Here is a 17,516-nt window from a genome sequence, read left to right on the forward strand (position 1 = left end):
ATCAAAGAAAATAAAAATAACAATAAATCAATATTGTATTAAAAGTATATATGTAAGTAAAAATGTTTGTTAACATACAATTTTCTACCTGATTTTTTTTTTCTCCAACGCTCCAACAGAAACTATCACCACTATTAAGTCGCAATAGACTCTTAACATACACGGTTCTATTCCATTTGTTTTGTAAAAATAAAATAAAATCTAGATTTCAATCTTCTACTTTGAACTCCAAAGTGTCAATGGTCTAACGAATATGGCCTTATGGGATGTTAGGGAATAATAAATCTTAAAATGAAAAGTTATGCAATGTTATAAATAAAAGATATGTTAATATAAATAAATTTAAAACTATTTCTTATAGACACACAATAATAATACAAAAACAAAGTCTTTTCATAACGTTCAATTATAAGACATTATATAATTTTAAAGAATAAATATAATATCTTAAAGAATAACAAATAATACTCATTAAGTATGATAAATATAAAATAATTATAGAGTATATAATAATAAACAAGATTTAAAGTGTGAATCATATAATAATTCTTATAGATAAATAACTTTTAAAAGTAAAAGTAATGAAATTAAAGTAAAAATTAATAATAAACAAATCTTACGACATGATTAGAACGATACTATTTATTTCATGATGATGAGATTGACTAACTCAAAATTTCAACCATATAATATCATTAAAGAATTTAACTTCAAAATAAATTAAAAGATCATGTTAAAATATTTAACATGTAAATATATTTTTAAAAAACTATACAATTTTAAAAAAATGAATTAAACTTTAATTTTAATATGAATAAATTTTAAAATATTTCTTATAAGCACACGAAAAATAAAATACACATTAAAATAGCACCCCAATTACAAAAAGAAACGCTCATATTAAAATAATTATATATGAAAAATTATTATATTTATACTTTTTATAGCTACTGCATCATTATTGAAGAAATAATAAAGCATGGTTTAAATGGACTTAATATTCTTTAAGACAATATCCATACAATTAGAAACACAATTAATTATCTTGCTTAATTTTACTATAATTATATTTAATACATATTTGATTTAATTAAAAATTAATAATTTTATCTATGTACATATTTTTCAATTTTTTGTAAAAAAATCAAAATATGTAATGGAAATAATTTAAATGGGATTGGATAGCATACTTATACTTCAATTTTAGTTGGAATAAATTAACAGCCTACACCAAAATATGTTGGACAAGAAAATAATACTTTCGTTATTTTTATTCCTTTATTTTAGGGTTGGAATTTAATCAAACTTATATAATTAAAAATATAAATAATCAATATAAATTAGATTTAAAAGTAACGTGAGTTTGTACCAAAAAAAGGAATGTGAGTAGTTTATGGATACTGGAGTTTCTATTTTGATTATTAAAAATTAGTTTTTGATATTATTTATGTTTTTATTTTAAAAATTTAAATAATTATTAATTTTCTTAATTTTGATTTTAAGTAATAACATTAGACATTGTGAAGCATTTAATATTCTTTAAACATTAATTTATAATATATTTACTATATTTTTCGTTACTTTTTCTTGATTTTGACGTTATCTTTAGTGATGTTTTTATTTAAGAATTAGCAAGCCTTTTATTATTACTGTTATTGTTGTTGACTTGTTGTTATTAACAATCCTCGTATATTATATGAATACTAACGTTAGAATTAAACCAATTAAATATATCATTTTCAAAAGTGATAGTATGGGCTAATTAATTTTATATTAAAATGAAAAGATTTCTTGCAATATAATATAATTTTTGTATTTAACTTGTCCTTATTATATAACTTCGTACTATTTCAGTTTATTGTTTTTAATTGAATGAATATTTTAGACTTTATTCGTGATCAAAGTCAAATAAAAGAGTATTAAATATATTATAAATTAATATAAATATTCTTTAAAGAACATTGAATACTTATCAACTATATATATGTTTACGCATAGATTCATATCCATCCATTAGACAAGAGTAAGTTAAAGCAAGGAGTATATTGCTCTATATATAATCAAATTAAGATGAAGGACATCACTTTTGTTTTTATTGTTCTGTTGGTTCTTTCCATTGGAATTGGTATATTCTTGTTTCCACGCTAGTCACAAATTTAACTTGTCAATTTTTTCTTAATTCAATTTCATGGTTTAGTATTGAATATTTTATGTATGTGTGTGATACAGAAAATGAAGGGCCATTGAAGTTGATAGAAGCAAGAACGTGCGAAGAAACACTGTATGAGTTTAGCTGTGTAAGTAACAAATGTGGCACTGATTGTCGCAATAAACATGGAAACTTTGCAAGTGGTGATTGCAATGCCATTGAAGATTGCATATGTCGCTATCCATGTTAATAAATGTTTGACCTTTTTACAACATTGTCCTCATAGAAAATGTTGTTTTATATGTAACCGCGGCAATGATGGAATTAAAGAAAATAAAGTTACTCACCATATTTATTCCTTTTTTCTTTTCTTAGTTCCTTTTTTCTCAGTAATAAATTTTTAATTTTTATGTTTGTTCCTTAATAATTTTTTTTGCATTAAGTTTTTAGTAAAATAACATTTTATTTTTTATTCTTAATATTTTATATTTATTTCCTAATAAATTGACAATTTTTGTTTTAGTCTGTATTTTTAACAAATGAGAAATATTTATCATAGAATAAATAAAAAATTTGCTAATTTTTTAAGGATTAAAAATAAGTGTCAATGATAAAAAATAAAATTATTATTTTATCAGATACTCATCAAAACAAAAATTTGTTAGTGAACAAATCAAATATTTATTAGGAATAAAAACATATTTAAGTCTATTACGGGATCGGATCTAAAAATGATATTTTCAAATAAAACAAATAATATCTTAATAAAAATGAGTAATATTTCTTCATTTATATAATTTGTCAAAAATAACTTGGATATTGATTACAAACCAATAGTGTTACTTTTATACTTTTCCAATCATAAATTGCTATAAAATTGAAATAGAATAACTATATAAAGGAAATTTCATATGTAAAGTATTTTTAAATTATATTCACAACAGATCAAACTAAAACCTTTTCACTTTGAAGGGCAATACCAAGCGAAGTGAATGATTTTTTTTTTTAAAATTAGGCAAATTCGTCTTTCAAGGGCCACTTTAATGAAGCGAATGTAGTACCTCTTTGTTTCCATGGAAAATCAGTCAAAGCTTAGCTTCAAAGTAATAAATTAAGATCAGTCCAAGAGAAGTGAACGCCCACTAGAAACATATATAAGAGATGACAATTGTTTGGGGTATCCATCATTTTTATTCGGACATCCCGTGACTTTTTAAAATGTCAAAAATATCTTTTATAGGTATTTTTAGTTATAAATAAGTGGTTTTGTTTTTCATTTTTATAATATCTTTTTCTTTTCGCAAAATCTCACACCCTTAGTGTAAGTTGCTTTTGTTAGCCTCCTTTTTTGAGCATTTTGCGTTGTTGAAGATACAATGAAGTTGGATGGTTATTTGTTGTTGGAGAAGACGAGGTACACAAAAAAAAATATAAACATACGGATTGATGATCTTTATTAACCATACGGATTGTCAATCTATAGTTTTTATTTTTTTTTTAAATTATAAATAAAATCTTTTGAATTATATATTTAATTTGTTGTGTAGTGTAATTTTTTTTAATAATTTTAGAAATTTTAGAAATATTGGTTTGGTGATATTATTTTATAGTGGTATAAAAAATGTATTTAGTAATTGGGTTGGTAAAAAAATGATAATATATATAAACGTTTTAAAATTGCTAAAACTAACATTAGATTGCTTAAAAATTAATTTAGTAATTAGATTGGTAAAAGTAATATTAGATTACTAAAATAATTTTGTGTATACATTTAATTGAATTATGTATTTACATGTTTAACTCAATGATGTATTTATTAGAATTTATATGATATTTTAATGAAGATATGTATTGAAAATGTAGTCTGTGCTAAATGATGTACTATACATATTTTATTTTGTATAGAGCTATATTGATGTCGATAACAAATGAGGTGATTGTATAATTTTTTTAAGTTGTATTTTGTTTATCATTGAATTTGTTAAATGTTTTATTAAGATGAACAAAGAACAATGGATGTATGATAATATCATGTTTGAAGAAGTTGATATGAATGTTAAAAATGAGGAAGATGCTGGCATGAAAGTAGAACACGTTGATTGCTCTGATGCTTTCAATACTTCTCAGGTATTTGTGTAATTTGTTGTTGGTACAGTAATTATGTTACATAAATGTTTGTTGATGTCAGACCTTTATTGAATTGTGTTATAGTTGTTTGCTAGTCGTGATGAAGTTTTACATTGGGCTCGCTCGGTGACTCATGACATTGAATTTGTTGTCGTGATAATGAGGTCAGACACCCATATTGGTGTTAGAGGAAGAGTCTCATTTCTATTAATAGCTTGCGAAAGGAGTGGCGAGTATAAGCCTAAGAAGATTGATTTGGTAAGAACATGCACTGACACTAGAAAATGTGAATGTCCGTTTAAATTGCGTGTGAAACTAGTTTTGGGAGGAGAAGGATAGATGATGAAGTTAATTTGTGGGGTTCACAATCATGAAATGACAAAGTCATTAGTTGGGCATCCATATGCGGGTCAACTGACTAAAGATGAAAAGATTGTTGTTGTTGATATGACGAAGTCCATGGTGAAGCCAATAAATATTCTCTTGACGTTGAAGGAGCACAATGTCAATAGTTATATAACAATCAAACAAATTTACAATGTCATACATGCTTACCGTTCTTCCATAAGAGGAAATAACACTAAAATGTAATAGCTCATGATGCTGCTTGACAGAGATCAATATATTCATTGACATAAGATGAAGGATAAAAATGTTGTACGTGACTTGTTTTGGAGTCATCCCGATGCAGTCAAATCAACCTATTTTTGTAATTTGATTTTTTTGATTGACAATACCTACAAAACAAATAGGTACAAATTTCCATTGCCTGATATTGTTGGTACATGAATGACATTCTCCGTTATTTTTGCTTACTTGGAAGGAGAATGTCATAGTTTCTTGTAAAATTTTGTTTCTCAAGGTAGATTAGGCGAGGATGTGTGCTTTTTTAGAGTGTTGGTATGGTATATATAGATGTTGTTCAGTGGGACTGCTTGTGTTATTTTTTTTAAATAGACTCATGCCACTTCCTATGCGTTGTCAAGTACAACAATGTTGTGTCTTGCTTTAATTTTGCATCAGACTTGCATTGTTACTATCAAAACTAAAACAACTGAGTAGTCATTTCTATGTTGGTACGGACGTGTAGTATTCATTTTTTTTAAACAAACGCATGCAATTCACAGTGTGTTGTTAACTTTGAGAATGATTTATGATGCTTCAATGTTACAAAAAACATACATTCATAATTTGTTATGGATGAATTAATTTATTCCTCAAATCAACATTAACAGTTAATTAACGATAAATGAATAACAAAAATTTGTACAAAATAATTAAAAATATGTCCGTAAGTAATGTACCAAAATTATAAATTAACCAAATTCAAAATCAATACATAAATATACCAAATAAATAAATTATCCAAAAAATTAAAATTAACACATATAAGAAAAAAAACAAAAAAATAATAATTTCAATGACCATCCGCACGCCATCTACGCCTTGATCTGTGACCTACAGTTGGTTGGCTAATGCAGCTTCTTGTGATGCTTAAACATTCTTCGGCAACAGTATAGGTTTCTTTTCCTTTGGTCAGGATCCTCAGGTTCAAAAGCCTCTCCAACTTATTAGCAATTGCTACATAATCATCCTAGTAAGTGAAAAAAAAAACAAGCATAACAATTGTTAGTAATAAAATGAAAAAGAAAACAACAAACACAAAATACCAAAAAAAAAAAAATTACCATTGCATGTCCAAGATTATATACATCAACGTCTTCTCCATCAGGTGCCGCTGCTGCCCTCGGTTGCTGATGCACATATGGTTCAACAAATGTGTCATATTGTTGAACCGACAGAATTCTAGGAAAATTCCCTGGCTGTACCAGACTCATGAATGGGTGCAAAATCATATGGAACCAATCCATGTAATCTGGCGAACACTGGCCAGACACTACACTGATTTTCCCTACATGTACAATGTAGTCACTGAACTGCATCCATCTATCATTCATTTCTTCAATAGAGACTGAAGGCGCAATAGGATGTGGTGAAATAGTCTGGATGTATCCAAACTGTCGTACAACTGTCTCCGATCGATGAATGACCGTCAAGGGACCCCATCTGAGATGGTCAGAAAATAATGAGATGACCTCAAATTCTCTAAATGAACGATGATCACCATATGGAATCCAACACACTACGTTAGGGATCAATTGATCCAGACGCCTGCGATACGTCAACACAAGCAGTGCCGTGTCAGAGGTCCATCGACATGCACTTGGTCCCCTCTCGTCATAATCCTTGGCAGCAGCTAGGGCGGAATCAACGGATGGGAAATGCTTGTAGATACAACACCAAATATATTTTGCAAACATGTTCATTAAAATACGCGACAACATATAATAATCAATGCCAATGAAAAAAAATCGTAACATTTGAACTAATCTATAATAGAGTGATATATCCTGCAAGCTATCTCGCCGTGCTCTTTGGCACCTCATTTAAATTATCATACATGTGCATAAGTGCAGTAGTGCCCCAAGTGTAAGTCCCACTCTGTGTTAAGTCACGCAGTGCATTCAAGAATACCACGTGCACGTGTGTAGCACTCTGGTTAGCAAAGAGTGTGCATCCAAGTAGATGCAACAAATATGCTTGCACTACAATCCAGTGGCATGCCTCGATTTTCATCTGATACATGTCTCGCAGTCATGATAGTCGAACATAAGAGTCATGACATTGAATCGTCTCACCTCTCACCTCTATAGTGCTGACCTTGAGTAATTCCACCAACATATCGACAATGTTATCGACATGAAGTTGCTCGAAACTGTGAAATGCCCATGCGATAGGCAGATGTAGCAACGACGCGATGTCATCCAAGGTGATAGTCACCTCTCTGACAGGCAAATGGAAACTACTAGTTTCCTTATCCCAACGTTCCAAAAAAGCAGACATTAGTCCTCGATCGCCCGTATCTAGGGAACATGCGATCAAAGGACTTAGTCATCTTCGTTTAATGTGTAGCACTCTAGAGCAAACCTTCCAAACTTAGCCATCTTCATTCCATGGGAAGATAGTTTCATCTCAGGACGTTCCTAAAAACAATAATATCGATCATGTAAAAAAAAATTATTAAGTCATAAACTATGTGATGTTCAAAATCCTAGAGCAATGTGATGTTCAAAATCTCTTAGAACTAATGTGCCATGGGGTTCGCTTGGAAAACTCCCAACATTAGTAACAACTTCTTCAACAGTGCTACTTGCTGCTCCTCGTTCAATTCCTTTGCAGCCGTAGGAGGATCCTCAACAACACGCTCTTGTTGTCGCTGCCTACAAGTAGATGTAGGCCTCTCTCCTCCCCAAGTATTTTCCTATTGCTCGGCTTAAAGCACGACCAAGAGCTCTAGTTCTAACCATTATCTGCACAATATTTTTAAAATTATTGTGATTTTTTTTCCAATCATTTTTAAAACTAACAATGTTAAACTATTTTTAATTTTTGTTTCAATCATTTTTTAAAACTAACTAACAATGTTAAAATATTTTTTAACTAACTAACAATTTTAAAATCTTTTACATTTTCGTTTAAATCATTTTTGAAAACAAACAATTGTAATATATTTTAAATTTTGGTTTCAACAATTGTTTTAAACTAACTAACAATTTTAAATTATTTTAAATATTCTTTTTCAATTTTTTTTAAAATTAACAAAATTAAATTATTTTCAATGTTTGTTTCAATATTTTATAAAACTAACAAAATTAAATTATTTTAAATATTTGTTTCATTATTTTTAAAACTACCAAAATTAAATTCATTTAAATATTTGTTTCAATATTTTTTAAAACTAAAAATCTTAATATATTTTAAATTTTGGTTTTAATATTTTCTATAACTACCAAATTGAATATATGTTTAAAATTTTGTTTCAATCATTTTTTAAAACTAACAATCTTAATATATTTTACATTTTGGTTTCAATATTTTTTTATAACTAATAAATTTAATATATTTTAATATTTTATTTCAATCATATTTTAAAATTTAAATTTTGGTTTCATCCAAATTTTTGTTTAAATTTTCGTTTCAATCAATTTTTTAGAAGTAACTAACAATTTTAAAATCTTTTAAATTTTCGTGTCAATATTTTTTTTAACTAAAAAATTTAATATATTTTAAAAGTTTATTTCAATTATATTTTATAACTTACAAATTTGTTATACAATTAAAATATTGTTTCAATAATTTGTACAACAAATTTAAATAATTTCAAATTTTCATTTGACTTATTTTTATAACTATCAAATTTAAATTATTTTAAATATTTTTTATGATTTCAATATTTTTCATAACTAGTGAATTTAAATATTTGTTTCATTTTTTAAAAAAAGTTAAAAAGTATAAAATTTCAATATTTTGGCCAAACTAATCTAATCTTAGTTTTAGAAATCTAATCTAATCTAATCTAAGTCTTAGTTTTGGAAATCTAATCTAATCTAATTTAGTCTAATCTTATATAAATATACTTAAGAAATAAATCAGAAAAATTATCCCAACACAACATAATATAAAAAGGAATAGGGACCAAATAAGCCCATAGATAATAAAAAATCAATACATTATCAAATTTCACAAATTATTACAAAACATAACTACACTACAAAACAATTTAAAAAATAATTTACAATTTTTTATTTTCAATTTAAAAAGAAATAAAAAAACCCATACAAATCACTGATCTGTATACGGATTGCTGATCTGTATGAGTTTTTTTTCCGGAAAAATTATGTTTTTTTCGCCATTGATTCAGTTCAAACAACAACAAACGAACACATTCATTCAATACAAAGCAATGAGTCAACCAAAACTGTGTGAGAATAGGGAAACAAAGGATAACTTACCTGGAAGAAGATGAACCCAACAAGAAGAAGCAACAACCAACACCAAGCAGCAGCGAAGAAGGCGAAGCAGAAGCTGCGCGCTAGAGAGGAAGCAACAATGTGCGTGAGAAACAAGCACCAATGTGCATGAGAAGAAGCAAAGAAAAAAGAAGTAGAGGAAGAAGACAAAGCAAAAGCAGGAGAAAGAAAGTGACTCGTACGGACGAGTCACTATTCCTTTATATATTAAATGGGTGAATGATATTTTAGTCATTTCAGTTAGGGTGTTAGGTATTCCAGCAAAAATATTGGGTGCCTAAAGTAACACCCATAAGAGAACCGTTGATGGATTGGGTTGGGAATATTAGGTTTTTTTTCGATAGCCCAAATTTCATTGATAATTAGAAAACATCCACAAGCACAATGAGTTCTTGAGCTTTTGTAGGAAAAAAAAGTGCCTGAACTAGAATACAAAAGCAACACTATAGTAATATTAAATGTATGCCCTATTTATTGGATTATTATTTTATTAAAATAATTTAAAAGGTAAATAATAATGATAGCTTTTCGATAAGATATTCTATTTAACTTTTAATATTTTATTAGCTGAAAAATTTGTTTAACTATTTAGTAGTTTTTATCTTTTTATTAGCTTTTTAGAAGTTTCTAGCTTTTTGAAATGCTATTTTATGTAGTAATTTTTTTTAAAAAAAAAATAACTTCTAATTTTTATATTTTATTTTCTTTTTATCCTTAATATATTCATCAAAATTTCTTATTATCCTTTTTAATTAACTAAGAGTTTATTACTTTTGTCATTTTATATTTTTCAATTACATTAACAATCAATTTTAAAAAATACTTATAATTTAATAAACTAATTTTTTTACTTTTTTCTTCTAGTTAACTTTTCCGTTAGTTTTGGTGAATATAACCAACACAAAAACAACAATAATAAATGAAAAACTTGAACAAATATTTTTGTAATTAATGTCATTCTTAAAATCACATAAGCAAATCTCTCCTTTGCCTTAATCTTACCACCTTGCAGTTCAATTTCAATTGGAATGAGAGTAGAGCAGCTACAGTTCCCATTTATGTTCCACCAACGGTATCCCCCTACGAAATATTGGTTTTCAATATTGTATATAAACCTTTCAGTTCGCCTAATTGCTTCTACAAAAGCTTCATATGGATGCTCCTCTCCACAGTTAACTTTAATTTGTTGACAACTCACCAACTGAGACACGGCCAATTGACCTGTATTCTTGAACTTTCCGATTCCTCTCTACAGGATAGCTTGAGCTTGTACTAGGCATAAGGTGCTAAAGGGACCAGAAAAGAAGGATCACATGCATTGATTTGTCCATCTTTGCTCAAAATTGGTGAACACATCCCAAGCAGCCTCACCAGTAACATAAGCATTAAGCACCCATGATTTTAAATAGTGGTCCACAATCTCAATTATGGCGGCAATATTACTGTTGTGGTGGTGTCCGCAACCACATCAGCCCCCAATTGTGTTGTGATTTTAAATCAGATGAAATGCCACAATGAAACCGCATTATACTTGCTGAATTGACCATGATTGAGGCTTTCAAAGAACTGACAGATATTGAGACCCAGAGAAAACAGGAGCTGCAAATGAATTTTCATTCAAATTCGAAAGTGCGAGGAGAAAGTTGAAGGAGGTCATTCAAGAGATTGGTGACTCAAATAATTGTTATCAAGAGTGCATTAAATGTTATGGATTATCAATACATACGTCAATTTTTATTTCTTTCATTGAAAATAAAATATTAATAATTGTTCCAGCTTAAAAAAGAACATTATATTTTTTTCTACTTCTTGATTTTCTTAATGGAATAACAATTTTTAATTTTAAAAAAATGTGAGAAACATGTAATAATTTGATTATTAAGGTTAAGTGAGGGAAGCATCATGTTGAGTGTCGTAATGTCGTGAAGTTTGAAGTTTGTATGGTTAAAAACGCACTAGCTAATTAAGCTAGCTCTTGAATCTTGACTTGAATTCTTGGTCTCTGTCTTAAGTTATTGGGTTAAGCTGTCTCAGTAGTCACTAATGGGAGTAGGAAGCAATTGCCTAAAACACCTCTCCCTAATTGTCCAAAAGAACTACTAGCCCTTTCTCTATTTTGAACAAATAAAACAAAAGAAAACTTTCATCCTAATTATAAACATTGTAGATTGTACATAAGTATTTAGGTGTTTTCTGGAACTCTCAACCTTACCAAGTCTCTCAAGAACAATAAAGCTTTTATTATGATCACTTATTGGAAATACGAAATAAATTCTAAAAATACTATGAAATGCTGGGAAGACTAAGAAATGAATACTAATTTGAAAAGGATAAAGGTTCAAGGCTGATAGCTAGAGCATGATCATTACATGAATTCGATCACTAATTGCTTGGAACCATAAAATCTTTAGATGACTATTAAATTAGCATGAAATATGCTATAGCACATAAAAGGGAGGCAAACATAAATGGAATTAGATTTACTTTTAAACTTGAAAATTATTTTAGACCCTTCACAAGATTTCCTTAATGCAAAAAGTAAATTAATTTTAACATATTTCTATGCATTACTATGATGAAGATTCCTAACTTATATAGAGAATGTTCGGAATGAATGAATCTCCAACCAAAATGCAAAGTTTTCATACTTTTTTTTCTTAAGATCGACCAAAGATAATATTATGTTGATAATAATAAACCAGAACTAAATGCCAATCACAAGGCATGATGCATTCAGTCCAAACCTCAGATAAAGTACCATCATATATATGACTATAGTCAAGTTCAAACATCAAAATATATATAAGCCTACAATAACGGATTAATTTTAGCAACAAAAAGAGGAGATTAAAAAAAAAAAAAAATCAGCCTACCATGCTCGATCATAATAAATGCAATTGCCATGACCCATGCACGAACAAGTTTTCTTCCTTGCTACTACAACCATGGCTCCCACTAATTTTGGAGATACTGTGTATCACATATTATGTGAAGGCATAATAATATATCATTTTCAATATCTTCTGAGACTAACCAAAGACAGAATTTGCTACTGTCCTGCAACTTACAGAAAGTTGATGACCATGATAAATGTTCATCCTTTTTAGGCATAGGTATATAATATCCAAATTTTCAGAAACTCAAGACCATAATGATCATTCAACTATCAACGAGAACATATTGATTTCAAAATATCGGGCAAACGATCATTTAGGGGGCATTTTTTTTTTCAAATTTAGTGGTAAAATTTAAATTAATATCTCAAAAGAGATAAGTGGTAAGATATGTTAAGATTCTTTTTTTACATTTGAAGTTGTAAAAAATTTTACTCCTTCAATTTTGTATTTCTTTTAAATATGACTTTAATGTCATGAAAGTTTCTTTTATACCGCTTTAAAGTCATAAAGGTTTTTTTATATGACTTTAAAGTCGTAAAGGTTTTTTTATTGAAGTCGTAAATTATTTTTTGACTTCAAATTTTTTTACACGTAATGTATTTTTTAAATCGTAAATAATTTTTTATTTTAATTATTTAATGTATGTTTTCTTTTCTAGTTTTATTTAATATTTTTTTATTTTTTATTTAATATTTTCTATATTTTTTTATTGTTTTATTTAATATTTATTTACTAATGTTAATGATTATTATTTTTATGTAAATTAAAAAATAATACAAAAGAATTAAATTTAAATAAAAATATTAAATGTACTACATATTTGTTTAATAAAATATTAAAATATTTTGTTACTAATATTATAATTTATCAAATAATATTATATTTATTAAAAAATTAATTTTTACAATTACCATTAACTAAATTAATAATTTTGCATAGTAGTATTAATTAATTTTATTTTATAAATTATTTTAATATTAATAATGGATTCCACATCATCCTCCATTTTTTTTTTTAAATTAGCATACCTATGCCTTACATAGAATGTGTTCAATTATATCATCCAACTCATGAAATGCATTTACAAGCCCCTACAAAAAATCATTTTGCTTGGTACGAATTATACAAATTACATAATCTAACATTAACATATTAAACTTATTTACAATTTGCCTCTGAGAAATGAAAATCCATTTGTGGGTTTAAGAATCTCCCATGCCAGCCAACAATCCATTTCCAACTCTCTTTGTTCTCAGTCTCAACAACAGCATATGCTAAAGGATAGTATTGGCCAAAATAAGGATAGTATTGGCCAAAATAGGAACAGGTCTGTTCACATGAATCTTAAAGGTGTTTTCTAGTAGAAATTATACAAGATCTAGTTATTCCCACAACATAAGTGGATTTCATCTCCTTCATGATATGTGACAATGTGAACCTTTCAGATTAATATAACACTATTGGTTTGTAATTAATGTCCAAGTTATTTTTGACAAATTATATGAATGAAGAAATATTACCCATTTTTATTAAAATATCATTTTTTTATTTGATATTTTTTTAATCCAATTTTGTAATAGAGTTAAATATATTTTTCATCCCTAATAAATATTTAATTTTATATTTTCTCCCTAATATATTTTGTTTTGTGATGAGTCTCTAATAAAAAATAATTTTAGTTTTGTTCTTTGATACTTATTCTTATCTCCAAATAAATTAGCAAATTTTGTATTTATTCTATGATAAGTATTTTTCATTTGTTATTAATACAAACTAAAACAAAATTTACTAATTTATTTTGAAGCAAACATAATTTTTTTCTATTTTATCAGGGATTAAAACAAAATATCAATGATATAAAATTAAAGTGTTATTTTATTCAGAACTCAACATAAAATACAAATTTATTAGAAAACAAATATAAAAATTAAATATTTATTAAAAATAAAAACATATTTAATTCTTTCTAATATATTAAATTGAAGTATTCATCCAACGACGAATATGATTTCTTCCAAAAAAAAAACAAAGAAACGACAAATACTCATAGTGATACTGAGAAAAAAGGAACTAAGAAAAGAAAAAAAGGAATAAATATGGTGAGTAACTTTATTTTCTTTAATTAATTCCATCATTTCCGCGGTTACATATAAAACAACATTTTCTATGAGAACAATGTTGTAAAAAGGTCAAACATTTATTAACATGGATAGCGACATATGCAATCTTCAATGGCATTGCAATCACCACTTGCAAAGTTTCCATGTTTATTGCGACAATCAGTGCCACATTTGTTACTTACACAGCTAAACTCATACAGTGTTTCTTCGCACGTTCTTGCTTCTATCAACTTCAATGGCCCTTCATTTTCTGTATCACACACATACATAAAATATTCAATACTAAACCATGAAATTGAATTAAGAAAAAATTGACAAGTTAAATTTGTGACTAGCGTGTAAACAAGAATATACCAATTCCAATGGAAAGAACCAACAGAACAATAAAAACAAAAGTGATGTCCTTCATCTTAATTTGATTATATATAGAGCAATATACTCCTTGCTTTAACTTACTCTTGTCTAATGGATGGATATGAATCTATGCGTAAACATATATATAGTTGATAAGTATTCAATGTTCTTTAAAGAATATTTATATTAATTTATAATATATTTAATACTCTTTTATTTGACTTTGATCACGAATAAAGACTAAAATATTCATTCAATTAAAAACAATAAACTGAAATAGTACGAAGTTATATAATAAGGACAAGTTAAATACAAAAATTATATTATATTGCAAGAAATCTTTTAATTTTAATATAAAATTAATTAGCCCATACTATCACTTTTGAAAATGATATATTTAATTGTTTTAATTCTAACGTTAGTATTCATATAATATACGAGGATTGTTAATAACAACAAGTCAACAACAATAACAGTAATAATAAAAGGCTTGCTAATTCTTAAATAAAAACATCACTAAAGATAACGTCAAAATCAAGAAAAAGTAACGAAAAATATAGTAAATATATTATAAATTAATGTTTAAAGAATATTAAATGCTTCACAATGTCTAATGTTATTACTTAAAATCAAAATTAAGAAAATTAATAATTATTTAAATTTTTAAAATAAAAACATAAATAATATCAAAAACTAATTTTTAATAATCAAAATAGAAACTCCAGTATCCATAAACTACTCACATTCCTTTTTTTGGGTACAAACTCACGTTACTTTTAAATCTAATTTATATTGGTTATTTATTTTTTAAATTATATAAGTTGATTAAATTCCAAAATATGACCCTAAAATAAAGGAATAAAAATAACGAAAGTATTATTTTCTTGTCCAACATATTTTGGTGTAGGCTGTTAATATATTCCAACTAAAATTGAAGTATAAGTATGCTATCCAATCCCATGTAAATTATTTTCATTACATATTTTATTTTTTTACATTTTTTTTTTAAAAATATGTACATAGATAAAATTATTAATTTTTAATTAAATCAAATATGTATTAAATATAATTATAGTAAAATTAAGCAAGATAATTAATTTTATTTCTAATTGTATAGATATTGTCTTAAAGAATATTAAGTCGATTTAAATTATGATTTATTATTTCTTCAATAATGATGCAGTAGCTATAAAAGTATAATAATTTTTAATATATAATTATTTTAATTTGAGCGTTTCTTTTTGTAATAGGTGTGCTATTTTAATGTGTATTTTATTTTTTGTGTGCTTATAAGAAATATTTTAAAATTTATTTATATTAAAATTAATGTTTAATTCATTTTTTGAAATTGTATAATTTAAAAAAAAATATTTACATGTTAAATATTTTAACATGATCTTTTAATTTATTTTGAAGTTAAGTTCTTAAATGATATTATATGGTTGAAATTTTGAGTTAGTCAATCTCATCATCATGAAATAAATAGTATGGTTCCAATAATGTAGTAAGATTTTTTTTTTATTATTATTATTATTATTATTATTATTATTTGTTTTTTACTTTAATATAATATAAAATTAATTAGCGCATACTATCACTTTTGAAAATGATATTTTAATTGTTTTAATTCTAACGTTGGTATTCATATAATACACAAGGATTGTTAATAACAAGAAGTCAACAACAATAACAGTAATAATAAAAGGCTTGTTAATTCTTAAATAAAAACATTACTAAAGATATAAGATAACGTCAAAATCAAGAAAAAGTAACGAAAAATATTGTAAAAATATTATATGTTTTGTATAAAATCATACTAACCCATCAGGCTGAATTGTATTGAAGCAATTGAAGTAGGGAGTACATTGCTGTAGAATCAAACGTCACCATTCCAGTTTAGATCGTTCTACTTGTTCTTACTATTGGGATTGGCATGCATGTTTTGTTTTTCACTATAAATTATCACTAATTTAATCTTATATTTTTTTAATTAATTTTTGTTTCAAATAAGTTTATGAACTTGAGATTCATATATGGTTTAGTATATAATATTGTGTTTATGGGGCATAGAAATTGAAAGACCAATGGAAATTATAGATTGAAAATTATAGAAGCAAGAAGCTGTAAAGATATAATATTTGTCGATTGGTGTGAAGATCACACATGTAATACTGATTGCCGCCAGAAACATGGAAGATCAGCAAGTGATTTGTGCAATGAAACAGAAAATTGCTTATGTCATTTCCCATGTTAAGTGTTTGGTGGCCTTCCTTTTTCAAAATTGTCCTTATTCAATGTTATTTTATTTGTGTAGTTCTATGGTGATTCTGTAGATGCATATATTGTATGAAGCTTTTGATGATGTCAAATAGATGAAAGCTATTCAACGTTGATTCAAGTCAAAATCAAAAAATCAAGAGAAAAGATTAACAATTAGTCCTTTATATGTTAAAAGAATCTCTTTTAAGAGATTGCAAATGTTTGGCCTTAAAAGTTAATCTTTCAAATACCTTACAAAGTTATAAGCAAGTATTTCAGTTTTGAAAAATATGTTTCTCTCTCCGGTAATCTTTAATCGATTACTCGAAGAAAAAAATAGTTTTAAATAGTAGTTTTTAGACAAAATTTGAATGAGTTTTAAATGTGTAATCGATTACCAAGAGATTGTAATCGATTCCCAGAGACAAAACTGGTTTAAAACAACTTTCAGAAAGTTTTGAATTTGAATTTTAAATTTGTAATCGATTACCAGTCACAAAAACTTTGAAATTCAAACCTAAAGAGTTATAACTTCTCAAAAAGTAATTGTGTAATTGATTACCACATATTTGTAATGGATTACCCATGGTGAGGAAATTTTGAAAATAACTCTAAAAAGTCATAACTTTTCACAAGTTTTTGAAAGGTCACCAAAGACCTATAAATATTGTGTTCGAAATTCTAGAGAATTTGTCAGAACATTCATTGTATTATCCTCTTATAAGAAAACCTTTGGCCA

General features: G+C 26.6%; 1 protein-coding gene and 2 long non-coding RNA genes across 3 annotated transcripts; 1 reads left to right on the forward strand and 2 right to left on the reverse strand.

Annotated features, from left to right (window-relative positions):
* The first annotated feature begins 2,011 nt into the window (after positions 1-2,011).
* LOC114422889 lies at positions 2,012-2,509 on the forward strand. Its single transcript, XR_003668757.1, has 2 exons — positions 2,012-2,125; positions 2,230-2,509. It is a non-coding gene; the product is annotated as an uncharacterized LOC114422889 (long non-coding RNA).
* Positions 2,510-5,693: 3,184 nt separating this feature from the next.
* Positions 5,694-6,597, reverse strand: LOC114423982. Its single transcript, XM_028390871.1, has 2 exons — positions 5,965-6,597; positions 5,694-5,870 (listed from the first exon to the last, which is right to left on the reverse strand). Exons 1-2 carry the CDS (start codon positions 6,595-6,597, stop codon positions 5,694-5,696), a joined length of 810 nt encoding a protein of 269 aa, XP_028246672.1.
* A 7,544-nt stretch (positions 6,598-14,141) lies between these two features.
* Positions 14,142-14,632, reverse strand: LOC114422853. Its single transcript, XR_003668752.1, has 2 exons — positions 14,519-14,632; positions 14,142-14,414 (listed from the first exon to the last, which is right to left on the reverse strand). It is a non-coding gene; the product is annotated as an uncharacterized LOC114422853 (long non-coding RNA).
* Positions 14,633-17,516: the final 2,884 nt, after the last annotated feature.

Source organism: Glycine soja, chromosome 8 (genome assembly GCF_004193775.1).
Source record: "Glycine soja cultivar W05 chromosome 8, ASM419377v2, whole genome shotgun sequence".
Taxonomy (NCBI): domain Eukaryota; kingdom Viridiplantae; phylum Streptophyta; class Magnoliopsida; order Fabales; family Fabaceae; genus Glycine; species Glycine soja.

Coding starts and splice junctions, on each gene's coding strand:
- LOC114423982 (XM_028390871.1), bottom strand. CDS start 6,597: ATGTTTGCAAAATATATTTGGTGTTGTATCTACAAGCATTTCCCATCC. Junction 5,871..5,964: donor ATAATCTTGGACATGCAATG/GTAATTTTTTTT, acceptor TTCACTTACTAG/GATGATTATGTAGCAATTGC.